General features: G+C 29.4%; 4 protein-coding genes across 4 annotated transcripts; 2 read left to right on the top strand and 2 right to left on the bottom strand.

Moving 5' to 3' along the window:
• Window positions 1-5,730: 5,730 nt before the first annotated feature.
• Window positions 5,731-7,141, bottom strand: OCT59_012248 (uncharacterized protein; the record flags this gene model as incomplete). The annotated part of the gene is made up of 5 exons (XM_066134334.1): window positions 5,731-5,895; window positions 5,963-6,229; window positions 6,316-6,588; window positions 6,652-6,833; window positions 6,895-7,141. 5 exons carry the CDS (start codon window positions 7,139-7,141, stop codon window positions 5,731-5,733), a joined length of 1,134 nt encoding a protein of 377 aa, XP_065989609.1.
• A 381-nt stretch (window positions 7,142-7,522) lies between these two features.
• OCT59_012247 (uncharacterized protein) lies at window positions 7,523-7,900 on the bottom strand (the record flags this gene model as incomplete). Its single annotated transcript, XM_066134333.1, has 2 exons — window positions 7,523-7,820; window positions 7,887-7,900. 2 exons carry the CDS (start codon window positions 7,898-7,900, stop codon window positions 7,523-7,525), a joined length of 312 nt encoding a protein of 103 aa, XP_065989608.1.
• Window positions 7,901-8,175: 275 nt separating this feature from the next.
• Window positions 8,176-9,442, top strand: OCT59_012246 (uncharacterized protein; the record flags this gene model as incomplete). Its single annotated transcript, XM_066134332.1, has 2 exons — window positions 8,176-9,267; window positions 9,437-9,442. 2 exons carry the CDS (start codon window positions 8,176-8,178, stop codon window positions 9,440-9,442), a joined length of 1,098 nt encoding a protein of 365 aa, XP_065989607.1.
• A 1,084-nt stretch (window positions 9,443-10,526) lies between these two features.
• On the top strand, window positions 10,527-10,990 carry OCT59_012245 (uncharacterized protein; the record flags this gene model as incomplete). The annotated part of the gene is made up of 2 exons (XM_066134331.1): window positions 10,527-10,880; window positions 10,985-10,990. 2 exons carry the CDS (start codon window positions 10,527-10,529, stop codon window positions 10,988-10,990), a joined length of 360 nt encoding a protein of 119 aa, XP_065989606.1.
• Between the last annotated feature and the right edge of the window lie 3,260 nt (window positions 10,991-14,250).

Below are 14,250 nucleotides of genomic sequence, written 5' to 3'. Positions count from 1 at the left end.
CTGATTTGAAGCTTAACTCCTTCCATTCTCTTTCAAATCAACTGATTTTTAGCATACTCCTTATAAGTAAACGGATAAAATTCTGAAAATTACTGAAAAAATTCAGATCTAAATTTGTATAAACTTTATAATTAATTTCAATTATATAAAGTTATATATAGATTTTAACTTCAAATTTTATTATCTCAAAAATTTATAATTGGATTTTAATAATCTTTAGCTTATTAAATTCATTTTAATAAAATAAATATTTTAATGTAATTTATTTTTTTAAGTGCAATATTAACTGAGATATTACATTTTAATTTTTTTTTAGTAATCTTTAAAGTCTTAGCAGTTCTATTATAGTAAATATCAAGCTTTTACTAGCAAATTCCAATATATTAAAATTATTTTAATTAAGGTTGCTTGCCGAAACCTAGGGGTTTAGGCAAGATGGCGTTTTGCCGAAAAGCGAAATTCTGCCGAAACTATATTAAAGTTATATTAAAAAACTGGCGAAACTTTGGAGAAAGGCGAAACTGCCGAAACTTATTATAAATGCCGAAACTGCCAAAACTCTGCCGAAACTATAATAAATCTATAGTAAAATTTTGACGAAACTAATCGTAGGATTTTGAAGAGGTTTAGACAAGCAACCTTAATTTTAATAGGATTATTTTAACGCTCACCAGAGGTGAAATTCACCATATCATGTGATATTTATTATTATATTAAAATTTAGTAAAATTCATCGCATCAAATTTTTTTTATTTGAATAAACATTGTAAAAAGAAGTTTTTTCTATTGACCATTTAAGCATAAATTTTTAAAGTTTTATTAACAAAAAGTTTCTTTTTAAATTAATATAACTTCAATTAAACTATTACACCCATCCACTAACCATTTAATCCAGATTTTTCATTAATTTAAAACCTATAGTAATGCATAATATATAATCCTTTATAATAATGAAAAATGAAATGAAAGTGAAATAGGTTGATGAAAACAGAAATAGGATGATGTAAAACAAAATGAAACAATACAAAGTGAATTGAGATGATGAAAAATAAAGTGGAATGTTGCAAAATGAAATGGAGTGATAAAAACTGATATGAAACGATATGAAGCGATATAGAGTGATATGAAGCGATATAGAGTGATAAAAACGATATGGAGTGATATGGAGTGATGAAAACTGATATGAAACGATATAAAGCAATATGGAGTGATGAAAATGATATGAAGCGATATAGAATGATAAAAATGATATGGAGTGATATGGAGTGATGAAAACTGATATGAAACGATATGAAGCAATATGGAGTGATGAAAAACAATATGAAGCAATATAGAGTGATGAAAAATGATATGGAGCGATATGGAGTGATGAAAAATGATATGTAATAGTTATTTCACGGGGAAAGTCATGAATATCATCGATTTTACGGCGCGGCCCGTTGAAAATCACATATTTATGATACGCGAAATAACTCTTTTATCTCATAAGCTAACGTCCAGTGATGGGAGAGAGTGGGAGAGGTATAAATAAACTATAAAAATACGTGAGCATGAAAATATCATCTGAAAAATTACAGATATGAATATATCATCAAAAAAATCACTGGGGACCAATTAGTAAACATAGGATAAAAAATGATATGGAATGATGAAAAATGATATGGAGCGATATGGAGTGATGAAAAATGATATGAAACGATATAGAGTGATGAAAAATGATATGGAGCGATATAGAGTAATGAAAAGTGATATAGAGCAATATGGAGTGATGAAAACTGATATAAAGTGATATGGAGTGATGAAACCCGATATGGAGTGATATGGAATGATGAAAACTGATATGGAACAATATAAAGCGATATGGAGTGATGAAAAACTATATGAAGCGATATAACTGATATGAAGCGATATGGAGTGATGAAAACTGATATGAAGCGATATGGAGTGATGAAAACTGATATGGAATGATATGAAGCGATATGGAGTGATGAAAAATGATATGAAGCGATATAGAGTGATGAAAAATAATATGGAGCGATATGGAGTAATGAAAACTGATACGAAATGATATGAAGCAATATGGAGTGATGAAAATGATATGAAGTGATATAGAGTGATAAAAATGATATGGAGCGATATGGAGTGATAAAAACTGATATGAAACGATATGAAGCAATATGGAGTGATGAAAATGATATAAAGCAATATAGAGTGATAAAAATGATATGAAGCGATATAGAGTGATAAAAACGATATGAAGTGATATAGAGTGATGAAAATCAATATGAAGTGATATGGAGTGATATGGAGTGATAAAAAGTGATATGGAGCAATATGGAATAATGAAAACCGATATGAAGCGATATGGAGTGATAAAAACTGATATGAAGTGATATGGAGTGATGAAAAGTGATATGGAATGATATGAAGCAATATGGAGTGATGAAAAATGATATGAAGCAATATAGAGTGATAAAAAATGATATAGAGCAATATGAAGTGATGAAAACTGATATGAAGCGATATGGAATGATGAAAAGTGATATGAAGCAATATAGAATGATGAAAACTGATATGAACTGAGTGAAAGGGATAATGATAAATGAAAAGGATAATTAAAAACAAAGTGGAAGTAAAGGGAATGGTAGAAAAATAAAAATACTAGTAATAAAAATGAGTTTACCTTAACTTCTTGAAGTTATTTGAAATTGATGTTTTCTGAAAAACAAGTTAACAAGTTAGCATAAGAGAAAAAGAACATTAAACTAGCGAAGTAATAAGAAAATAAAAAAAATCTTACCTTAAAAAGTTCCAGTAAAAGCTGGTCATTTTGAAAACAATACTACAAGAAAGCAAAAAACAAAATATGCATTACACGTTTGTGTAATATGAAATCACCTGGTGAATTTCACCAGGGTAAATTTAAAAATTTTAATAATTTTAATGTATTGCAGATTAAGGTGAATGTGAAATTAATCCATTTTAATATATGTGATTTGGTTTTAGTAAAAAAATCTGATTTAGACTTAAATCTGATTTATTAACTGTATAGATATTAAAAAATTTAAGCTAATATAATTAAATTAAAAAATTTATAAATACTTTTTAAGTTAAGTATATCTTCTAGATTTTCTTTAAATTCTGAAATTCATTGTATATTATTTATATAAGTTATGAATGATATTTATTTTTGATTTATAATAAATGATGTATCATATATATTATTCTTATTATAACTTTAGATATTAGGATAATCACGTAATATAAATAAATAATATACCAAATAAAATAATTATGAATAAATAATTAACTGAAGGATAAATAATTAGAAGAATAAAATAACCTATATGATGTAATGCTTATTACACAATATCTATTTATAGTTACATTTATTTATAGTTTAGCTATTTATAATTAGATAATTTCTTAATATACACTAGTGTGCAAAACACGTATCACATGACTATAATTTGGCACTCATGTCACACCCCTATAGTTTTCCAATTTTACTATTTATTCTAGGGACTTAAAATTTTTTCAGTAGAAAAAACCTTATTTGTCACATATTATATGTCATACACCATAATTTCGGCCAAATTTCATACTTCCAATAATTCCAGTTAAAAATTACTATAATTTCCAATTTTGGAAATTAGAGTAACATTACACAATCAAAAAGGGAAAATTTGTTTCTCAGTAAAAATGAAATTGTATTACACGAATTCCAAATTAGGAAATTTTTTTATGCAGATCACCAGAAAATGACAATAATCACATGACTCGTATTTACACACGTAATGTATAAATAGAAATAGTTTTATAATTATTTATATTTAAATTAGTTATATTCATAGATTAGTTATTATTAGTTTAGTTATAAATAATTATCATTATAGCAATTATACATGTTGCCTAAATTATTTTGAGCTGCTGTAATTATAAGTAAAATTCTAAATTCAATTAGGGGCATGCTAGAAATCAGCTGATTTCTTTCAATTAGTAGCTTTAACCTCTACTCCTATCTGATTGAAATCTGGTTGGCTAAAAAATTATTATGGTAGCTGTCACTTATAAATAACAATAGTCCAAAATTTTGAAATTTATTTATTTATATTATGTAACTTATTTTTTAAAGTATTTTGTCAAAATATTAATTGTTACGTGAGCGGCAAAATTTTTTTTGCTATATTACATCAAATTCTTGTGGATTTCCATAAAAATTACATGAAAACTAGTCCAAAATTTTATATTTTATTATTGCTACTTATTAAAATTATCCAACTTTAACCCATAATATTAATTAAAATTCTTATTAAATTCTATAAAATAATCTGATAGAAATGTTTAGTACATATTGCTCTATCATTTTATCAGTTTAGTTTTTTTTTTTTACTATTCAATTTACAATTTATAAAAATTTGAAGTTACTTAATATTAGTGTAGTTTATAGGTGACAGCCACCATACTATTAAATATTAAATATTATACATAATAATTAGTATTATATAATTATCTTGGATTCTATTGATTCAATTTGAACAAACTTTTTTTTGTTTTACAAGTATAGTTATTTCCGAAATTCAATTGGCAAATCCAAAATCTGAAATTACAAAATCGTAATTAATTATCACTGGTCAAAATTGGTGCTATTGGGTACATATCGGGTACCTGATATGTGTATAATATATGTAATATATGTGTATGATATTTAACAATACTACACATATCGGGTACCTGATATGTGTAGTATAAATGTAGAAAATTGGTGACACATCATGTAAACATCATATACATATCTTACACATATCGGGTAGTCAAATATCAGTAACATATCTTATAGATATCATACATTTAACACACACATATTGGGTAGTAAAATATCAGTGATAAATCTTATAGATATCATACATTTAACACACACATATTGGGTAGTAAAATATCAGTGATATATATTATAGATATCATACATTTAACACACATATATCAGGTAGTAAAATATGTAAAATATTGGTAATATATATTTTTATTGTATACGTTTGACAATTTCATATTAAAACTAATAGATTTATATCTCTTTTTTTTTATTTTAATTTTGGCTAAATGAAATTCAATTTTATTAAAATTTATAAATTTATTTACATAAAAGCAATAATACAAATCTTACACTATCTGCTATGTAAAATCAAATAAAGTTGAACATAATTATACTATGTAATACACTGGAAATAAATGAAGGGTACCGGGTAAATTTCATATACCCGATAGCCCTATTATACATTTTCGATTTTGACCTGAATGGCAGCTGATCGATCCACCCGATTTGTGACCGGTTCTTGGCGCAAATCATGCATCTTTAATGTAAATTTCGGTTCTGTCACATCAGACGATTTTATTATGAATATCAGCGGATAGAGAGAAATATCGGTACCCCTAAATATTTCCCGATTTATCTAGATTTTCTTCCGATATAAGTATAATGTAATTTCTGATATGTTTTATATACTTAATAATCTATATATAATATTAGTACGATATTTATATCATATTTGTAATTTTTATTAAAAATAAATTGAATTTAAATATTGAATTTAATATTAAATGCCACGAAAAGTTTCCTAGTAATAAATAATTAATACAAATTTAAATCAATAAATTGCTGATCTTTAAATACAGAACGGAAATTATTTCTAACGATCGATACTTTTCGCCAAAGACCTTTAAAATAAGTATCTATTCAGAACGGTATGAAGATGAAATTGCCCATGCCGGTGCATTACGAGGTGGTTTTGAATTATTTTCTATATACAATTGATCATTATACCACCTCTTCCTCCCTACTTTTATATTCTGAATACTTTCTCCCGTCAAATCAGCATGTCGTAAAAAATTTCGAATCTATAGATAAAAATTTAATTAGTAAAATGTAAATAAATATATTTCTTATTTTATGTATATAACCTACCTTACTAGATCTCCATTGTTTATCGTACACGTGAATCACATGGTTTGAATTTTCGTTTCGTGATGGGCGAATATTTCTGTTCTTTTCTTCTTGTACTTTCTCTTCGTCTGACTCTGAAATTTCATCTGAATGATAACTTGAGTCATTGATAATCGCTTCTAAGCCTTCAATCCAATCATCCCATGGTATAGAAGGCTGAAGATCTGTTAGCTTCTGATCTCTCCTACTTAACATATGACGAAATCCTCTCTGCCGTCTCTCCTTTTTCTTTTGTAATATAATAAAATAACGAATAAATATTAGTATTAAAATGTAATAAAAAATCAATAAATTAATATGAAACTGATACTCACATCTTTTCTCCTGGTGTTTATACCAGTTCGTCGTTTGTTCACTTTCGATTTTAAAGGATCTTTTGAAACATTGTAAGCATCCCTTCGATGGCGATGAAGATTCTGTAAAACCTTCTTCAGTTCTATATCGGTATACTGAAATTTATTACCGAGAACTCTCTTTATAGCTGGAATGGTATCTTGAGTCACATGTCTTTCGATGTCAGTCCAACGGTTCTTATGATCTATCGTCAAAGAATCATCTAAACCCTTTAGAATTTGGACAATTTCGTCCTATATTAGGAAAAAATTTTAAATAAAGATTAACATGTTTACGCACAAATATCTTATACTAACCCGGAAAGCTTTCTTGTATTCGTGATCCATTGGCTCTAAAACTTTCCAGACTTTAGTATATCTAGTTGATGATGGATCAGGAGACCAGGAATGTTGCGTCCTTGGTTGATCTTCCTTTTCTTGACGAAGTCCTCTTACTTCTCTTCCTAAATCCGAGATGGCCGTACGTAATTCTGAAATTTCTGATATATTATTAGTAGCCGAAATACAATTTTTATATCTATCATGTTTTTATGAAATTACCTTCAAGATTTCTCTCTCTGCTCTTATTCCTTCCATGATTTTCTTCACCAACATTACTTTCCCTTCTTTCTCTTTCAATATCCCTTACATTTAACAGATAATTTCCCCGATGAGAAGAATGTGGAGTTCGTTTTCTATTCCTATTTAGTAAGACATCTTCTCGAGAAGCGTATGAAGACCGATTTCTATTCCTGCTTAACGAGATGACTTGCCGATGAGAGTACGAGAGAGCGACTTCTGCTTCCATTTAACGAAACATTGCCCCGACGAGAGTACGGAGAGCGACTTCTGCTTCCATTTAACGAAACATTGCCCCGACGAGAGTACGGAGAGCGACTTCTGCTTCCATTTAACGAAACATTATCCTGGTGAGCGTATGGAGAGTTACTTCTGCTCCTATTTAACGAAACATTGTCCCGAGTCCGGCCTCTATTTCTGTTTAAAGAAACATTATCCTGATGAGTGTATGGAGTAGTTACTCCTATTCCTATTTAACGAAACATTGTCCTGGCGAGCGTATGGAGAGTTACTTCTGCTCCTATTTAAAGGAACATTGTCCCGAGTCCGGCCTCTATTTCTGTTTAAAGAAACATTATCCTGATGAGTGTATGGAGAGTTACTCCTATTCCTATTTAACGAAACATTGTCCTGCCAGCCGTATGGCGAGCTTACTTCTGCTCCTATTTAACGAAATATTATCCCGATGAGTGTATGGAGAGTTACTTCTGCTCCTATTTAAAGGAACATTGTCCCGAGTCCGGCCTCTATTTCTGTTTAAAGAAACATTATCTCGAGTTTGACTTCTATTCATGTTTAATGAAATACTTTTCCGACGAGAATACGAAATTTCTTCTGAGTATGAAGAGTCATCTTGATGAGAATATGGAGTTTGACTTTTAACTCTTTTTTCTTGTAACGAAGTTTTTCTATACCATCGAAGATAATCTTAGAATCTGTAATTTTGCATGATTCTAAAAATTTTTTTAACTTACTTGTTTTTGTTCATTGTTGTATAATTAGGTACTTGAAAAAAAATAATAAATAGATAATATTAGGCAAAGTAAGAAAAGCCGAGGATCTGGTAAGAAAATTAAGAAAAAAGAAAGAGTTTAAATTAGTTAAACTATATACGTATGTAGATCATATAAACGCGTTACGATCATAATTGAAACAAACTAACTTTAAACTATAAATCACAAATTGTGGCTAAACAATAAAATACCATTATATAATTATTATAATAAATAATAAATTTCTCATTCTTTGTTAAAAGAATTCAAAATGTCTAATAATACAATTAGCGTTCAAAGTGTTCAGAAAACTCCCTATACTCGTCCTCCCCGAAATCGAAAGTTTGAACCATGCTACTGTCAGGGTTGCAAAGGAAAAGCAGTAGATCCTAGAACTAAAGCATCTCACACCAAGAACAAGACTAAACCTCAACGCAAAACTACCCGTAATTTTCCTGAAGCACCAGAAATTCCATTAGCGCCTCCAAATCCAGAAAATGATTTTAATTGTAACGATATGAGCTATAACGAAGAACCGCAAGAAGAGAGCTATCCCTTTTTAGTAAAAAGAGCACCAATTGCTTCTCAAAAATACAGAAGGTCTGAAACCTCTCTTCCGGAAATAATAAATGAACTATTATCTGATAATGGTGACAATGCATCTGAAGAAGACAATGAAAGAAACTTTGAAGATATTACTTCAGAATATTCATCAGATGATTCAGAAGAAGATTACCAAGTGAATTTTGATGCACCTGAAATGGAATTAGGAGAAAGCAATTATGGGCATGCTGAAGGACTAGATCACCCTTTTTTGTGGATTGTTGTATGGATCTTGAAGTACCAGGAGAGGTGTCGGCTATCTAACGTAGCGATAAATTATCTCTTTAAATTTTTCCGCTACGTTCTTGTGAATATAGACGAAAACTTGTTTTCTACATTTCCTACATCTCTCTATATGGCACAAAAGAATCTCGGAATTTGTGCTCATTTGATAAAATATGCGGCTTGTGAAAAGTGCTGTAAATTGTATAAGGTTTCTGATGTATCTAGCAGTAATCCTAACCTTACGCCTAAATTCACGAATTGCATATACCAAGATTTTCCTAACCACCCGATGAGTCACAAAAAAAATGCTTGCGGAACTCCTTTGTATAAGCAAGTTTGTACAAAAAATGGTATAATTAAAAGGCCAAATTTAATATTTCCTACGGTCAGCTTGAAACATCAGTTGAATAATCTATTCAAGCGAAAAGGCTTTGAAGAATCATGCCGAAAGTGGGTTAACCGTCCTTCTGACCCAGAGATTCTTACTGATGTATATGACGGGAGAATATGGAAGTCATTTAGTGATGATAATGGGGTAACCTTCTTTCGGCCAGAAACGGCAAATACTCACCTCGGAATAATGCTCAATATCGATTGGTTCCAACCTTACGAAAATTCTCAATATAGCACAGGAGCAATTTATGCCATCATTTGCAACTTGCCCCGAAATGAGAGGTTTAAACCTTCCAATATATTAACATTAGCGTTAATTCCGGGTATTCAAAGAACCAAAATTACATCATCTAAATCACTACTTGGCTCCTCTCATTGATCAATTAATTGAACTATGGCATGGTATAGACTTATCAGAAACTTTTGAGAATCCCAATGGTGAAAAAATTAGAGGTGCTATTATATGCTGTTCCTGCGATATACCCGCTGCAAGAAAACTTTGTGGGTATATATCTGCGAGAATTGCATGCCATCGATGTCTTAAACATGCCAGTTTTGATGATAGGAATCAACCGAATTTTGGAGGATTAGCCGATATAGATAGCTGGTTTATAGAAAGAAATGTTGAGGAAATTAAAAATAATGCACTTGCATGGAAAAATTGCAAAACACAAGAGCAACGTCGGAATCATGTATCAAAAACCCTGGTACGATGGTCCGAAATATATCGATTACCTTACTTTAATCCTGTACGTTTTCTTGTAGTGGATCCCATGCACTGCCTTTTCCTAGGCATTGCTAAGTGGATCGTAATGAGACTATGGATTGAAGAAGGAAAATTAAACCCGGAAAACCTATTACTTATGCAAGAAAGGGCCAACCGAATCCAGGTACCAGCGGATATTGGTAGGCTTCCGAACAAAATGTCAACAGGAGAAGGCTTTTCTGGGTTTTCTGCAGACCAGTGGAAAACATTTATGTTAATATATGCAACGTCTATTACCTGGGATCTTTTGAAAGAGCCAGATCGAAGAATTTTAGCAAACTTTGTGCGTGCTTGTAATATTTTGGTATGCAGAATAGTATCAAAAAATAGTCTTATAGAAGCTCACCAACGTTTGCTAGAAATGGTTAAAGAAATTGAGAAAACTTACGGGCCTAAAAAAATTTCTCCTAATTTGCATTTGTGTATACATTTATGTGAATGTTCATTGGATTATGGCCCTCTATACTCGTTCTGGTGCTACTCAATGGAACGAATGAACGGGTTATTGGGTAATTTGATCATCTCCAGATACCAATAATCTATCATAATATACTGTATATTAATATTATTCTATCACATTTTTAGGATCGTTACATAACAGTCGAAGAAAAATTGAACCAGAACTTATGAAAATTATGCAAAATAATACCATTCTTGATGAATTAACATCTCACGCTGATCAAAATCAACAGCTTCGGGAAAGTCTTGAAATATTAAAGCTTAATGATTCGGTTGGAAGCCTTTCTATGTACAGCGATGAAGACCACCGAACGTTTCGATTATTATCAGCAAATATAGAAGAAGGCGCAGCTTTTGGTACTGAACCATTTCCGGGCTCCTTTTTAGGTCCGTCAAAAAAAGATATATCTTTACAGCAAGATATTTTACTTTTATTGGCAGAATTTTATCACAATACGTATGATAAAAATTTTGTCACACTATCGCAACTTCATAATGCTCCGGACGGATCTATTCCAATTCTTTCGAAAGTCAATCAATTTAGCCGATTAAAAATTGGAACGGAAATATTTGGGTCAACATTGTCTTCCCAGCATGCAAAATCAGCAAAGATTTTGGCACGCTTTATCTTAAGCGATAATTCGTCTGATACATATCCCGGCCAGATTCAATTTTTTTTTGAACACACCATTTGGTTACCAGAGGGTCCTAAAACACATTATTTAGCCTTTGTAAGATGGTATAAGGCGGCTGAAAACCACAAGATAAGGTTTCACTGTAAGATAGATAAAGATGATGATAAATCTTGTAATATTGAGTTGTGGAAAGCAGAATTTTTTGAAATGGGAAGGGATTGCATCATTCCCATACATAATATTTTATGTCGATTTGTTTCAGGAAGTTTCGAAGTTGGTCAGAGAAATCCAAAAAAATATATATCGGTTATTCCAATAAATAGAAAATTTAATATTTAAATATTGTTTCGTTAAAAATAATTATTTTTCACAAAAAGAAAAAAAAATATTGTCTCGCAAAAATATATCACAAAATATTATTTTTTCTCACGAAAAGAAAAAAAAAATTAAACAATAATGATGCAATTTTTTATTGTTTTACAAAATTATACTGGCTAATTTTATATCGTTTCAAAAAATACTAATAATTATTTTTCTCACACGAAAAGAAAAAAAAATTTTAAAATAATTATTTTTCGCATAAAAAAAAAATATACGGATATATTTGATATATTTAAATAAAACAAAAAATCGATAGACCTATGAAAGCTTTCCGATTGTGCATATACTATATCAAAGACATATCGGCTAACTGATAGCTTTTCACAAAAAACCTGATTTTTTTCGTATTACGAATATTACAAATATCGGTTTCTATGTAATGTAATATCGTACTTAATTAGTATATCGATTCTTGCCTTATATGTTTAAGAAATATCAGAAAATTTTCGATTTTCCGATATGATCCGATATTTATTTGATGTTTCATATACCGATGCTTCTTTATTCGACCAGTGATATGTTAAGTTCTACTGAAAGTAGCAATGATAATAAAATTACCTCTTTGCTTGTTTTGTTATATCTGTTTATTATTTAAAAGAAATATCAGTGAAAATATTAGTAAGTATATTAATTAATAGGAGAAAATAAAATAGAAATATTAATAAAAACGTTAGTAGTAAATATAGAAAATATTAGTAAAAATGTTAATAGGAAGAAAGAAAAGTTAGTAAAATAGAAAATGTTAATAGGAGAATGTTAATAAAAACATGTTAGTAGTATTTAATATTAATAGAAAATGTTAAGTGGTAGAAAACATTAGTGAGAGAAAAGAAAAAAAGTATTAGAATGTCAATAGAAAATGTATATATAAAAAGAAAAAAACAAGCATAATGAAAATATACCTTTATGTTTATTTCTAAATATAAAAATAAAAAAAAAAATATATTAATATTATTTCATAATAACTAAGTAAAGAGTTTGTTTTAAATAAAAAGTTTAAGAGAAAGGGCTTTTACGAAAGAAAAAAAAAATAAACAAAGTGCGAAATATAAATACCGAAATCATGTGATTAATCGCCTGATTACAATAACAAATTCTGATTGGGCCATGGATTTTAACCGGATTATTATAATTAATAAAAAAAATGCATTTATACTATTTATACTAGAATTACACTGCAAGTTAAACTCTTTATCGCTTTAAATAATACAAAACCCTACTTAAATATACCAATTAGTCACAAATCATGTACCTATCGGTAGCCTATTTGTCACCCATCATGCATACCAGTCAACATGGTAAATCACTGATTTTTCGTAATATCAAATAATAAATATTTATTTAGAAACTCCAAGAACCTACAAAAGAAAAAAAAAGTAATGTTACTGTTACCGGTTATAAGAGTCAGATAACTATCGATATTATATCGTATAAACACTCGATTATCAACGGGATTCTTACTCAATACTACCTATCTTGGTATTCCGGTATTGTTCGTTAAGAATCGTTAAGATAACAACTACAAAATACGATAAAGAATAGTACGCAATAGTTATAACAACAACTGTTATATGTCTGTTAGAAACAACGTGTAATATTGACCAAAATATAACAATTTTATTAGTAGATGTAAATTCGGGTCTTTACAACAAGGTGATAAAAAGTGACAGAAAGGGATAGGAAATATATCTTAAAGATATTTAACGACAAGATAACTAAAAAAAAATAGCTATTTGGTAACTACTCTATCAAAGAGTTGGCAGAAGGTATATTTATATCTTATTTTATCTAACTGTCATCTCTTTTTTCTGTCATCAAGGCAAAATCTAATCTAAAGATGTCTATTGATGGGCTATTGATTTCCTATTGTCAAAGTTTCATCGTGATATTTCGTAATATATCAATACGATTATACAATACAATACGATTATAAGCAACTTTAATAAAGTACAAATGATAATTTTAGACGATTAATTACTATTGAGCTAATTTCCCCACAATAACTTCTAATAAAATCTTATATATATAAACAATACAAATAAAGAAAATAAATAATATAAACAATAATAATATGAATAATATATAATACTACTTATGTAAATATAATAAAATAAAATAAATAAAATCAATATCTTTTATTAGGTTAATCCGGTGTACACAAACCAACAGTTATATATCGATATAAATCGGCACATAATATCACCAATTGACATATACACAAATGTATCAAATTTTATCAGATCACCATATAATATCGGAAATCACATGCGCAAAAATTCGCGTAACATTACTAAGGAAAAAAAATAAACGTGAAACTCCCCCTTCCTCATTTACCTTTCACTAAAGTCCAGTTTGTATAATTCGTCCAGCGTTCCTACAATAAAAAAAAAAATGTAACGTTAGTAACGTTACTAAGAGAAGTAAATTTCTTTCCCATTAATACCTTCACTCAAAAGTCCAGTTCGTAATTTCGTCCGGCTTTCCTACAAAAAGAAGAAAGAAACGTTAGAAACGTTTCTTATTTAACACACATGACACACTACACCCATCCAACTTACATCAAATGTAAATACGCCTTCTAAGAGTCTGGTGTCCTAGTCCTACAAAAAAACAAAGAAAGAAACGTTAGTACGTTTCTTTAATATTCAAAAAACCAATTCCCCTCCCCTATTCCTAATATTATCCAAGTTCGGATTCGTTTTCAAGAGTCCGGCGTCCTAGCCCTACAAAAAAATAAAGAAAGAAACGTAAGTACGTTTCTTTACATAATATTAAAAAAACATTTCCCCCTCTTCCCATTCCTTACATTATCCAAGTCCAGATTCGCTTCCAAGAGTCTGACGTCCTAGTTCTATAAAAAAAATTAAGAAAGAAACGTTAAAAA

This window comes from Rhizophagus irregularis, chromosome 2, assembly GCF_026210795.1.
Source record: "Rhizophagus irregularis chromosome 2, complete sequence".
NCBI lineage: Eukaryota > Fungi > Glomeromycota > Glomeromycetes > Glomerales > Glomeraceae > Rhizophagus > Rhizophagus irregularis.
Note: the sequence above shows the minus strand (reverse complement) of the source record. Positions and strands in the feature narration are given on the sequence as shown.